The sequence below is a fragment of the Cupressus sempervirens genome, chromosome 11, assembly GCF_028749045.1.
Source record: "Cupressus sempervirens isolate cs-2001-9-10 chromosome 11, ASM2874904v1, whole genome shotgun sequence".
Classification (NCBI taxonomy): domain Eukaryota; kingdom Viridiplantae; phylum Streptophyta; class Pinopsida; order Cupressales; family Cupressaceae; genus Cupressus; species Cupressus sempervirens.
This window is the reverse complement of record NC_143128.1, coordinates 51,216,084-51,230,382: the sequence shown is the minus strand read 5'-3', so window position 1 is coordinate 51,230,382 and position 14,299 is coordinate 51,216,084. Positions and strand designations below refer to the sequence as shown.

Sequence of the window (14,299 nt, the reverse complement as noted above, 5' to 3'; positions counted from 1 at the left end):
TGTACAGTATGACCACAACTCTTATTAAGTTGGGGATATCATCTATTAAGTTGGTGATATATTGTGTGGATGTTGCTTATAATTTGTTGAACAACACTACTCTTTTGTTTAGTGCCATGAAGGTGGAGTGGTTTCAAAAGAGGGTTTTCTTGGGTTTTATTTTCCTCCTCATTATCTCTATTGAGGTGGGTTTCCTTGTTCTTAAGAGGGAAGGAAGTTATACTAGGAGTGTTCCTCCAAATTGAATGTGATGTTTTTTGATTGAGTCCTCTGCAATGTTGACTTGACTGTGAGATTGACTCCTATAGAGGTGGAGTTGATTTTGGAGTTTTTGGTGGTAGAGGCTAGTTTTATTAAAGGGGATGGATCCTTGGTGGATACTAGAAATAGTGTCAATGTTTGAAACTTTCTCTCCCCCAACTTTAAATTCAGGATCTTCCCTCCCCTTGCTGCTATTGAGGTGGGAAGGGAGTTTGTGAGGGGACTAAAGATTTTTGAGACAGTTGACTTGAATTGGTGGTTTCGTTGGTTTTGGACCTATATAAGGGTGTAACAAGAATAGGCTACATGTTTCCTATGATTTATCTCTAGGCCTTTTGAGGATGGGTCCCCCCCACCCTCTCTCTCTCTCTCTCTCTCTCTCTCTCTCTCTCTCTCTCTCTCTCTCTCTCTCTCTCTCTCTCTCTCTCTCCTATGACCAGGGGGTTGTTGTTAGTATTCAAGGGCTCACCTAGGTCGTTTGTTCTTGGTTTTGGGATGAGATTGCAGCTAGTATTAGGGCTTGTCTCACGTCGATCCTTAGCAATGCGGACTATGGTTGGTGGATTTACCGCATTCAAACCATTTTTTTGATAGAGGTAGACCTTAATTGATGTCTCTGTGGATATCCTGCACTAGTGTTGTTAATTTCTTCTTTAACAATTTCTAGTGTACTTTATTTGTAGCTCAAGTCAGCACCTTCTTGCTTCTTTTTAAATTCAAAACCTCTACAATCATGGATATCCACTCCACTCAAAGCAGCTTAAACTAATACAAATTTCTAAGCTTTCAAATTGATCTTCTTACATATGTGTGCCCTTTGGAGAAAACTCAAAAACAAAACTCTTTGGAGTCAAGTAGCAGTAATGATGAAGAAAATTATTGACACATAACTCTACATGCCCAAAGCTAAATAGTTTTGTTTATACAAATTTTAGAGATATTGTTTTTCTTAAATCATCTTGGATTTATTTGTAATAATTTTTTCTTAAATCATCTCTACAAATTAAATAGCTCATAAATTTGTTAGTCAAAAAATTCTCAATTATTGAAATTTATAAGTTTGGTTTGGCATGTTACTTCTCTCCCTTTCTCTTTTCTCTCTTAAACATACCTTGCTTAGTCTGCAATTTACTTTTTGCTTTCCTTGGTTCTCCTGCATTCTGATAATAGATCATGTAATGTAATATGATCTATTGACAGTAAAAGAAATTTCTTCAGAAAATGACCAACTTTACAATATGTATAAATGTAGATAGATTAGTGAGAAAAGACTGCATGGATGAGATCGATAGTGGAGGATTATGTTTTCCTCATTGTGTGATCGATGTATATATGTTAATCAGTGTTTCTTTCATCCTTATTTATTCTGGAGTTGAATGGCTCTCTTTTCTGTCTGGTCCAATATACTTGCCCTTTTGTAGATCCAAATACTAGCCGGCTATGCAGCCGACAAGTTCCCCATCCCATTGCCATGCATAGCTCGTTCCATGTATACCATTTACACTGCATCCACTGATGAACCATTAGCCTTGCGCCTTTACACTCAGTCTTAACTGGAACTCTTATTAATGTAAGATAATTTTTTTAATAGTATAAAATAATTTATTGTTTATATTAATTTTCACTTATAATGTTTTTTTGTGTGTTTGTTTAATTTGATTTGTAACACAAAAATGTTTTTTCCACTAATATTTTTCTTGGTTAAATTATTATTTATTTTAAATAGTTTCATTTAAATTGAAAAATATATTATTATTTTATTTTATTTCTTGAATATATATTATTATTATTTTATTTTATTTTTCTAAAAATATTTTAATTGGTTTTATTCAAATTAGAAAATATATAATTATTTTATTTAAATTGTGTTGTGATAAATCTTTTAATTGAAAAGATCAAATATACAAGCTTTTCTTGTTGAATTTTAGTTCTAATTTATTTGCAAAGATTTTGTTTTCTTCAAAATTTAAAATTAAATATATTTTTAAAGATTTTAAAGTGAGACTTAAACAATAACATTTCTTTCACCTAAAGATTACAACATTTTTTTCTTTTGAGATGTACAATTATTTTAAATAAAGTATGAAGAACTCATTTATCCAACTAAGTGAAGCCAACTAGGTCAAGATTCTTCCTATTTGTTCAACCTTCCTCTTGGCCTTGTTTAATAGTTTCTTAGCCACTCAAAAACTATCTTAGTCATTTGAATTGGTCTATGCTCGCTTCCACCAACTTCTGCACAATGCTCATAGTTCATTGGTTGTCTCACTCCACTACTCCACCATCTCTTTCACATATTAGCTCATTCTCACATACATTCTAGTGAACTTTATTTTATTGGCTTAGAAGAGAAGTTATCTCTCAAATCAGGCTTGTTCATTTCCATTCTCATTAAAGCACATCATAGTTAGAATAATCTTTATCTTTACATAGGTTGTTAGTGAAAACATCTAACTACTCCCATCTCTCTACTATTGTTTTTTTATTAATATTTTTCCTTAAAATTATAGTTAATTTTAATAATTAATTGTATTGTTTTAGATTAAGGTAAAAATGGGTTTTAAAGGGACTCGAAGCCCTGAACAGAAAAAAGAAGATATTCAACTAAGCACACCAAGAAAACACCCTCCTAAAACCCAAAAAACAAACACAAAATTAGGTTTTATAGGGACCTAAAATCATAGAATGTAACCAAAAAATATGACCAAGTTTTACAAGGACCTGAAGCCTACAAGTTTACAAAATTTTCAAAATGAAGACAAAAACATAAACGAAAAGTAACTAGACCGCTACTATAGTTCCTTGATAATCTTTGCAACCTCCTTAGCCACATCAGTTGTACTAAGAATATTATCAATAGGGGTAAGACCTATACAAAAAAGTGTATAGATTGAAGAGATCTCTTTATGGGCTCAAGCAAGCTCCAAGGGTATGGTATAGTAGGATTGACTCATATTTGATGAACAATGGCTTTAGGAAAAGCGATGGTCAGCCCACTCTCTACATCAAGACAACAAATGGTAATGTGTTGATTGTTATCTTGTATGTTGATGATTTAATCTTTACTAAAAATGATAATTTCCTAATTGGTGAGTTCAAAGAGGCCATGAAAAATGAATTTGAAATGATAGACCTAGGTCTCTTGAAGTAGTTTCTAGGCATAGAAGTAAAACAAATGCATGATGACATCTTCATCTCTCAAGAAAAATATGCAAGATAGATCTTGGAGAGATTCAAGATACAGAATAGTAAGGCAGCCCCAACACCAACAAAAGTAGGTTTAAAATTGAGTAAGGAAGATTGTAACAAAAGTGTGAATCCAACACTATACAAGAGTATGGTTGGATGTTTGATGTATTTAACTACAACTTAGCCAGACCTAATGCATGTAGTAAGTTTGATTTCTAGATTTATGGAAACACCAAAGGATTCCCATTGGCAAGTTGGAAACAAGATCCTAAGGTATGTGAATGGTATCAAGGGATTTGAGATTTTGTATACTACAGAAAATGATTTCAAGTTGGTTGGTTACACAGAAAGTGATTGGGCTAAAAGTCTATGATCAACGAACATGAATCTTCATGAATGTGAGTTAGCAGAGGCACACCCACGTCACACCATGATGCAATAGTAAACTAAAGGAACTTGAGGGAAATGGCACAGTTACCATTCAAGTTCAAATAATAGTTCATCTAGTCTTGCTAAATAAAAGTCTACTGGAAAAATCATTTAGAAGGTCAATAGCCCCTTACTGGTATACCAAGCTGCTCCAAAAAGAAAATAGTAATTACAGCAACTCTGTAATTTTTTTGGTACCAATATCATACAATAAAGCTTTCTGCAATAAGCTTATTTACATGCATTTAAGAGCAAAAGAGACTGTTTTAAACATGAAGCGTAGTATTTGATTGGTGGTTGTAGTCTTATAACCATCAGGTCACCGTGCAACTAGCAAGGCCTCAGCAAACACCCATCAAACCATCGCAGTGACAAACATTTTAGAAAGAAAATTTCTAATTTATGTGACACAAAAATTATAACCAATATTTCAATAAATTATTTTATAATAATGAATTTTCTAAACCAATCACATTTTTAAGGTGATCATCCCTACATGGTTTTTGTAAACCACAATAGAAATTGCCTTACAAATTAAATATCATAGAAAACTGTCACATAATGCAGACTTCCAAGACCTTAATCAATAATGCAGACATACAAAGTCTTAAATAAGATTGCCAGTACTACAAGTATTACAACCAAACATTCGCATCAAGGCACCCAATAATTTATTAACAAACAATTTGAAACAGCTCTAGTTGTTTACCTTGATAGATATTGCAGCAACATGTGCACTTTCTTTCACCAATCTTTGAATGAAAACTTTCATATAAGAACACGAAGCCTTGAGTTACAAGGGAATATAGTGGTAAAAATAGTTATGAAAATACCGTTGTTTCAAGCCCCTGTATATCCTTTTTGCCATTAACTTGAGTATCGTGCCAATAAATTTCAAAGCAGATCGGATTGTCATTTTCTGTCATCCAGGCTTGCTTAGATGAACTTGTACTATCTTTCTAGCTAAAAACCCTATCAGTATCAATATACCTGTAAAGATGTTTACACTCTTGCTGTAAGTAAATAATGTCCATACTAAAAATGTTTGCTGTTTGGAATGGAATGAGAGGAATGTGTTGTTGCGTTAGAAATTAATCTGACCATAGACGTGGAAGAATGGAGTAATGTGGATTAATGTGTTGTTGTGTTGGAATGGAAGAAAGAAAATACAAATGTTCGAGTGTGAAGAATAATCGAAACTATTTTTTTAGTTGAGAAATTTTATTGAAGGGTTTGTGGTAAGCTTAAACCATTTGTTTAGGTGAAAAACCTAAAATTTTATTGAAGGGTTTGTGGTAATCCGAAACCACTTGTTTAGGTGAAAGAACCTAAAGCGTTTTTTCAAAGAGTTTGTGATAACCTAAAACCACTTGTTTGGGTGCAAAACCTAAAAAAAAAAAATTGAAAGGTTCATGGTAAGCAAAAACCATTTGTTTGGGTGAGAAATCTCAAAAGAAAATCAATTTCATTAGTTGGGGTACAATCATTTTACATTGTAAATGGGTACCTAACAAGGCTCAATGCTAATCCTATCTAAATTTCTTATTGTAATTTCTCCCACTGAAAGAATTTTTAAGTGGTAGAAATTAAGGGAGAGTGTTAGAAATTAATACTCCATTCTTCCACGTCTATGGTCAGATTAAGTCAACGGTCAGATTAAGTCAATGTTGCACACACTCTAGTTAACATTGAGTCTCCCCCACACGTGTATTGAATCAAGGTGATTTCTCCACATTTGCAGCAGATAAATGTAACCATTGTCTAGCTCACTGATAGTTCTATCCATCATACCATCCACATAAAGACTCTAGAATCCTCTTCTTTAACTTCAGCCTTCTATTTATAGAGGTTATGTAATTGGTTTTTAGTGTGCAATCAGATCAATATAAATATTGAAAGTTATATTGAAAGTTATATTTTCTTGTGATCCGCTGTCACCATTTTTAGTTGATTCATAGTTTTAATTTTTAATATGTTGCACTTTGTAAGCACGCTGGCATTCAACCCACCATGATGATTATAGGTATGATGTCAACTTCTGTATAATTTTTGTGAATAATTTATCTTCCTTTCATTGAATGAGTTTCAGATTGATTGTTATCATTATTATTTGTTGAGATTAATTATTATTATTTTTTAGATTTGAAGTAAGCTCAAATTTAAAATCTTTCATAACTTTCCATTGTCTAGCCTCTTGCCTGAAATGAAGCATATATTGATGATAAAAAATAGTATTGTTCTTGGATTAATTTGATAAGGACTCTCACTTTCATTTTTCATAGCAGTGTCGAATGGATTGGAAAACGAGAACACAATTTTTCATCAAGTATAAAAGAAAGGACATCGAAGGCAAAAACTAAATCGGATGTTAAGAGGATATAACTGCTATATTTACAAACTAAATCTTTAAAGCATGATTATAAGTTGTTTTTGGATTATTTTCTAGTGTGCATATTTGTTCACTAAATTTGTAAAAGCAGATCTTGTGTGCTTAAATTTGATTTATAGGATCAAGTTGCAAAATATATTGTCTATCATTGGGCTTTTGATACATTTAATAGAAGTATAGACTTCTTAGAATTCTGAATTATCTTCATTTTCAGTGATGGTAGTGATAGGTTTTGAATCAATAGCATGGTGAAATAATTGATCCTGTTATGGGATGGGGAAAATAATTTAAGGCAATAATGAGGACAACTAACTTTTTCTTCCAACTGATATTAGAGGCGCATCTAACATAAGACTTTTTTCTGTACAGTTGCTTCGACTGTTGACCATATTCGAAAGTTGGCAAACAATAGAAAAGTTTTTCAAAACTGGCAAAGGTGGCAAAATATTTGAAACGTGGCATAAAAACATAGCAAATAAAGAAGCTTTTTTAGCGGCAGCATAAAAGATAATAACACTGACATAAAGTATGTGTGATTAATTTCTCACCGCAGTATGTGTCAAGTGTTATAATATTGTGGCGGACTTGAAATGGCATTGAAATACAATTTTCTTTGTGGGTGCTCGTTAAGGTTGAAAGAAACATTAACACAGTGCATTATGAGGGTTTTCTTGGTTGTTCTTTGTAAATTTATGGCTCGGAAACAGGATTATTTTACTGTTATTGCAAGTTTAATCTTCGTGGAAGAACTCTTGGACAAATCTTTGACAGCAAAATGTAATTTTTTGGGTTTTGGCATGCAAATCTTTTAAACAGTTCACTGAAGATAATATGTTTGTTTGGCATTGCAAAAGGACAAGGTTTTTCATGATACTGATTTCTTCTTTGTTCAAACCCATTTGTTTTCTTTTTCATATGCTTGAATGAGAGGAATAGTGAGCTGCTTCTTCAAAGCTGAATATGAATTTCAAAGGCAAAAGGATAAAACATTTTTCAGGTAAAAAGACGACAGTCTTCAGGTATGTCGTGAAGAGATAAATATGTCATTTTTTGAGTAAGAGACAAATGGTGTCTTTCTTCATTTGTTTTCGAAAATACTATCAATAAAACTTAAAAACTGCAGCCAGAATAGTAAAGTTGAAAAGGTTTTCATTTGATCTTCAGAATTTTTTTCTTCATGAAGTCAAGGGTTTCAAAATTTTAGTTCTTTCTTTCATTGCTATTGTCAGATCTTTTTAATCAAATGGAAGATCGAAACTCCAAAAGAACAAAGCACAGTCATAAAATTATAATCTTTCAAGGTTTTTGAAAAGAATTCTTAAAGGAGATAGCAAAGAAGTTTTTTTTTTCTGTTGGATCTTTACTAAGATTCAAACAAGAATGACATAAACCCTAAAAAAAATTTTCAAAAAGACAAAAGAAATAAATGAGAAGACACATTATCTGTAATATAAATGGTTTCAAAAGCATTGCATGTTCAAACTAGAAATACTGAATAACCAGTGGTAAAATGTTTTCTTTTTGAAGAAGTAAACAAATTATCTTGAAGATTATTTTAAGAGTATTAAACTCGAATACTTCCAGCACAGTTTTGATTAAAAAGGAAGAGATGACAGATAGTTTCATAAAGAAAGGGCACATTTGAGTTTTAACTAAATTAAGTTGGTTTCTTTAACAACTTTCTGAAAGAAGTTTTTTTTTTAACAAACCTAACTGGTTCAGTTAGGTTCATGTAACTTATCGGTTTCGAATTTCATCTCTATCAATATAGAGATCATTTGTAAATTAAATACAGAGATAGCTGAAAAGAGGCAAAAAGGAGACTTATATTTTAGAACAATTTGTAAAGACTGAAAGTCTTATTATAAACTTGTATGCATGTATAAATGTCATACATATACATTTATATATGTGTATAAGATTGTTATTACAGTACTGATAAAAGGGTTAAAATACCCGAGCAGTAGAAGCTACTAATTGTAAAAGAGTTGGAAATCAATAAAGAATACAAGTTCATGGAGTGGTTTTTCTCCCTATGACAAAACCGTGAGGATTTTCGAGGTTTTTCCACTCAACACAAAATTGGTGTCTCTTCTTTCTGTGAGTTGGTATTATTATGCATGTTTACATTTACAGTTTGACTTCTTCACTATTGTAAATTGTGAATTAAAATTAGTGTAATCAGACTGTGAGATAATTTAATACTATTCTGATTCACCCCCCCCCCTCTCAGAACCCTGATACTTCCAACAAGTGGTATCAGAGCATAGGACTCTTTTTTGGAATTGTTCCAGGGATATTAATTGGAAGTCATGGCACAATCTGAAGGAGCTTCTCTTAATAGGGCTCTGCTATTTGATGGAAATGATTATGTTTTTTGGAAAGTTATGATGGAAGCCTTCATACATTCCTTAGATGTAAGAATGTGGGATGCTGTAATAACAAAATATACTATCCCAACAATAGTTCCTACTGATGCTAATGAAAAATTGAAATTTGAACTGGATAAGAAGGCAAGATATGCCCTTCTTTGTGGTCTCTCTAGAGACGTATTTGCCAAAGTCATTTATTGCAAATCAGCCAATGATATATGGGTTAAACTTGAAACTATATATCAAGGAGATGATAAAGTAAAAGAATCTAAACTGATTACTCTTAAAACACAGTTCGACAATCTAAAAATGAATGAAGATGAAACTATTACTGCTTACTTTTTAAGAGTAGATGAAGTTGTAAATGCTAGAAAAGGTCTAGGAGAAGATATAGAAGAACATGATGTAGTTCAAAGGTCATTAGGTCAGTGTTACCTAAATTTGAAACAAAAATATCCACTTTAGAAGAAAAGAACAGTTTTTCAAAAATGACCTTGCATCAACTTCAAGGCACATTAACTGCATATGAAATGACGATTTTACATAGGTTGATTTATTGGTTTCAGATTTGGTTTCAAATTTGATTTTTCAGTCTGTGGTTGATTCAAATTAAGTTGGTTTCAGTGATATGGATCAGCATTTCATGTGAAATTTTTTGCATAAAAAATGGGGGAGATTGTTGACCATATTCGAAAGTTGGCAAACAATAGAAAATTTTTTCGAAACTGGCAAAGGTGGAAAAATATTTGAAATGTGGCATAAAAACGTAGCAAATAAAGAAAGTTTTTTGGCAATAGCATAAAAGATAATAACACTGACATAAAGTACATGTGATTAATTTCTCACCACAGTATGTGTCAAGTGTTATAATATTGTGGCGGACTTGAAATGGCATTGAAATACAATTTTCTTTGTGGGTGCTCCTTAAGGTTGAAAGAAACATTAACATAGTGCATTATGAGGGTTTTCTTGGTTGTTCTCTATAAATTTATGGCTCGGAAACAAGATTCTTTTACTATTATTGCAATTTTAATCTTCATGGAAGAACTCTTGGACATATCTTTGATAGCAAAATGTAATTTTTTGGGTTTTGGCATGCAAATCTTTTAAATAGTTCACTGAAGATAATATGTTTGTTCGACATTGCGAAAGGACAAGGTTTTTTCGTGATACTGATTTCTTCTTTGTTCAAACCCATTTGTTTTCCTTTTCATATGCTTGAATGAGAGGAATAGTGTGCTGCTTCTTCAAAGTTGAATATGAATTTCAAAGGCAAAAGGATAAAACATCTTTCAAGTAAAAAGACGACAGTCTTTAGGTATGTCGTGAAGAGATAAATATGTCATTTTTTGACTAAGAGACAAATGGTGTCTTTCTTCATTTGTTTTCGAAAATAATGTCAATAAAACTTAAAAATTGCAGCTAGAATATTAAAATTGAAAAGGTTTTCATTTGATCTTCAGAATTCTTTTCTTCATGAAGTCAATGGTTTCAAAATTTTAGTTCTTTCTTTCATTGCTATTGTCAGATCTTTTTAATCACATGGAAGATCGAAACTCCAAAAGAACAAAGCACAGTCATAAAATTATAATCTTTCAAGGTTTTTGAAAAGAATTCTGAGAGGAAATAGCAAAGAAGTTTTTTTTTCTGTTGGATCTTTACTAAAACTCAAACAAGAATGACATAAACCCTAAATGAAAATTTCAAAAAGACAAAAGAAATAAATGACAAGACACATTATTTGTAATATAAATGGTTTCAAAAGCATTGCATGTTCAAACTAGAAATACTGAATAACCAGTGGTAAAATGTTTTCTTTTTGAAGAAGTAAATATATTATCTTGAAGATTATTTTAAGAGTATTAAACTCAGAATACTTCTAGCATAGTTTTGATTAAAAAGGAACAGATGACAGACACTTTCATAAAGAAAGGGCACATTCCCAAAATAGTAGAAGCTGCTGATTGTAGAAGAGTTGGAGCTCAATAAAGAATACAAGTTCATGGAGTGGTTTTTCTCCCTATGACGAAACCGTGAGAATTTTTGAGGGTTTTCCACTCAACACAAAATTGGTGTCTCTTCTTTCTGTGAGTTGGTATTATTATGCATGTTTATATTTTAGTACAGTTTCATTTCTCCACTGCTATAAATTTTGAATTTAAATTAGTGTAATCAAACTGTGAGATAATTTAATTATTTTTTGATTCACCCCCCTCTCAGAACCCTGATACTTCCAACATCGAGAAGCATCTTGTGTTTGGAAATTCAATTTCAGGGAATTTAATCCAAATCAAGAAATTCAAGCGCCTGATTCAATCAAGCTAGTGAGTAGTATCCATTTCACCTAACACAACACATTGGTTATCCATTAAAAGTTCTTTGCTGAGCTTCTGATTTCATCTGGCATTATTTTCAATAGGAATATGAAATGGGTTGTTTTTCATGGTGTTTATAATTTTGGGTACTTGTTAAAACTTATGATTTTGTAGTGTACCATACCTGCTATAACCCCTTTTAATTGATGCACCAATTCCTGAACTGAGGCCGTAGGGTGGGTTTGGACAATGTAGTGTACGATGACTGGGTATGATACTTGTATAGTGTGCCAAGTTTCGTATGGTAAGATACCTATACGATGACTGACCGTACATTGAGACCAATGTCCATACGGTGGGAACAAAGGTCGTACGGCGAGAAAGTGAGGGGGTCCGTACGGAATGGCAGATTATGAAATCATACGTTGTAGTGTGTGTTTGTACAAATTTGAAAGGTGAATGTGAGTTGTTGGGGATTGCAATAGCCGTACGTTAGGAGGTGAGGCACAAACAGTTGAGCTCTTAATAGTGTGATTTGTCCGTAGAGAAGGGGAAGTGAGCCGTGCACCATAAACATCAACTGATATTATTTAATTAATGGAAAATAATAATGTAAACACCATGCAATGCCTATACCAATTTGGATGAACATTCGTAGATTGATAAGTATTTTCAAATAACGAGAGCACTCCAATTGCTGGATACAAACCAGATGAACATCGACAGAATAGGGTGAGGGTTGATTCCCACCAAAACTATGCAAGCCAAATAGGGAAGGCCTTTCACTTTCAAAATGTCAAACAATGCCAAACTCCAACAGGAATCCATAGTACAAAGAGATCAAATTCCAAAAGCATACCTATCGACTACTGCAAGCCGTGCTTAAATACCCATTGGGAAAAGCTTTTCTAGGGTGTACAAAGATTAGTCGACGGCGATACAAACTACTATGAAAAAAATTAAATTTGGGTCCGAATTAAATTAAATAATCAGCCTATTACACAAAAATAATTAAATACATTTATTTTTGTTCAGGGAACATTACAGTCCTCCCATCCCAAAATTTGCTTGTCCTCAAGCAAATGTAGTGCTAGATGCTAAAGGATGTGTTTGCCTTCCCACGTTGCATCGTCTAGTGATAGATGTCGCCAACATACCAGGTATTCTCTCACAATTCAATTACGCAAGACTTTTTTGCATACTTCAAGAATCTCAGTAGGTTCCAAGATGAGTTTCCTCTCCTCATTGAGTGGTGGAAGATCTGTAGTGACGGAGATGTTTTGCCCGATAGCCTTCTTCAGGTAAGAAATGTGGAAGACATTATGAATGCGACTACCTTCGGGAAGCTCTAGTTCGTATGCTACCTCACCAATGTGATGGATCATGCAGTAGGGACCATAAAATGAGGGCTTTAATTTCTCCTTCCCTGTTCCCTTCAGTGAGGACTGTTGATAAGGTTGTAGTTGGAGATAGACCAAATCCCCACTTCAAAACTCCTCTCTAATCGATGTCTATCGGCATATACCTTTTGTCAATTTTGTGCTTGTTGCAAGTTTTCTTTCAAACTCTTTAGAATGTCATGTCCTTCCTGAAGCTAATCCTTCGCCTTTGGAGTGCGACTGTCACTCAACATTGTATCGAGGAAGGAGTGGTTCATGCCCATACAGAGCCTTGAACAGTGTCATTCTGATCGACATGTGATAAGTGGTAGTGTAGCAGTATTCTCTGAGGTGGATTCATTTCACCCACACATGTTGTTGTGTCGAGATGTAGTTCTATAGATAACCTTCAAGCCATTTGTTCACAAATTCAGTTTGGCCATCTGTCTATGTATGGTAACTTGTGCTCGGTGATAGTTTAGTTCCTGCCATCCGAAACAATTATATCCAAAAGATATTGATGAAGCAGCTATCCTAGTTGCTGACAATGTTTCAGGGTAACCTATGTAGGGGGAAGACTTCTCTAAAAAATAGATCGACGATCTATGCAGCCTTAAGTTCCAAAAGGATGGTGAAGAAGTGAGCATACTTTGTCAATCAGTCAACTACAACGAAGATGCAATCCCTTCTATTCTTCTTGGGAAGACCTGTTATGAAATCCATTGATATACTTTCCCACTTATGTTCGGGAATTGGCGGAGGCTGTAGCAGTCCAGTAGGAAGAGTGTGTTTGGATTTGTTCTGTTGGCAAATAGTACATGATTTGACATGTTGCAATACATCCCCTTCCAATCCCTTCCATGAGAATCTCTCTTGCATACTTCTGTAAGTTTTTAGGAAGTCAGGATGACCAGCCAGAGGGGAGTCATGCACATGCTTCAGGATCTTTTTCTTCAACTTGTATTCAAGCACTAGGTAGATCTGATCCTTATAATAAATGATATCATTCACCACCTTATAACATCCATCATGGATGTGACCATCCATTATCTCACGGGTGAAAGTATTCTTGGAATATTCCACCAGCAATTGTGCCTTCCAATCAGCTAAGATCTGCTCTAGTGAGCAGATGGTGGGTCTTCGGGACAAGGCATCTGCAACAACATTGTTTTTCCCCTTTACATATTCAATATCAAAATCAAAAGATTGAACCTTGCTTACCCATTTTTGTTGCTATTCATTCAGATCCTGCTACTCCAGGAAATATTTTAGACTGTTGTGATCCGTATGGAAAAAAAACTTGGCACCAACTAGGTACTGTCAAAACTTGGTCAGTGCGTGAACAGTGGCCAACATTTCCTTATCATAGATGGAATACATGTGCTTGGCTGGTGTAAGCTTCCTATTCTTGTAGGCGATGGGGTGCTTGTCCTGTATCAAAACTGCTCCAATGCCTTCCCCTGATGCGTCACATTCCAAAATGAATGGTCGGGTGAAGTTGAGCAATGCCAACACCAGACAAGTGCTGATGGCCTCTTTTAACCGATCAAATGTGAGTTGCACTTCTTCATTCCACTAGAAAGCTCCTTTCTTCGATAGATCTGTTAAAGGCGCGCTAAGCTGAGAATAACCCTGGACAAATCTCCTATAGTAGCTGCACAATCTGAAGAACCCTCATAGATCCATGAATGATTTTAGGGGAGGCAAATCGAGGATAGCCTGGATCTTCTCTTGATGCACTTGAACCCCATATTGACTGACAACATGCCCCAAGTACAATATCTCTGTCATTACAAACTCACATTTGGATTGTTTAGTGAATAGGGACTATTCTTCAATGATACTTAGAACCTCGTTCAAATTTTTCAGGTGCTCCTTCCACGTCCTACTATAAATGAGAAGATCATCAAAGAACACCAAAAAATACTTATGCAACTGCTTGTTGAAGATGCAGTTCATGCATGA

General features: G+C 33.9%; 1 protein-coding gene across 1 annotated transcript; it reads left to right on the top strand.

Moving 5' to 3' along the window:
* Positions 1–8,580: 8,580 nt before the first annotated feature.
* LOC149528196 (uncharacterized) lies at positions 8,581–9,253 on the top strand. Its single transcript, XM_089808023.1, has 2 exons — positions 8,581–9,064; positions 9,207–9,253. Exons 1-2 carry the CDS (start codon positions 8,581–8,583, stop codon positions 9,251–9,253), a joined length of 531 nt encoding a protein of 176 aa, XP_089664149.1.
* Positions 9,254–14,299: the final 5,046 nt, after the last annotated feature.

Excerpts from the sequence above, each read along its gene's own strand:
- LOC149528196 (XM_089808023.1), top strand. The coding sequence starts at position 8,581 with ATGGCACAATCTGAAGGAGCTTCTCTTAATAGGGCTCTGCTATTTGAT. Across the intron at positions 9,065-9,206 it reads TGTAGTTCAAAGGTCATTAG|ATTTGGTTTCAAATTTGATT; the intron begins GTCAGTGTTACC and ends TATTGGTTTCAG.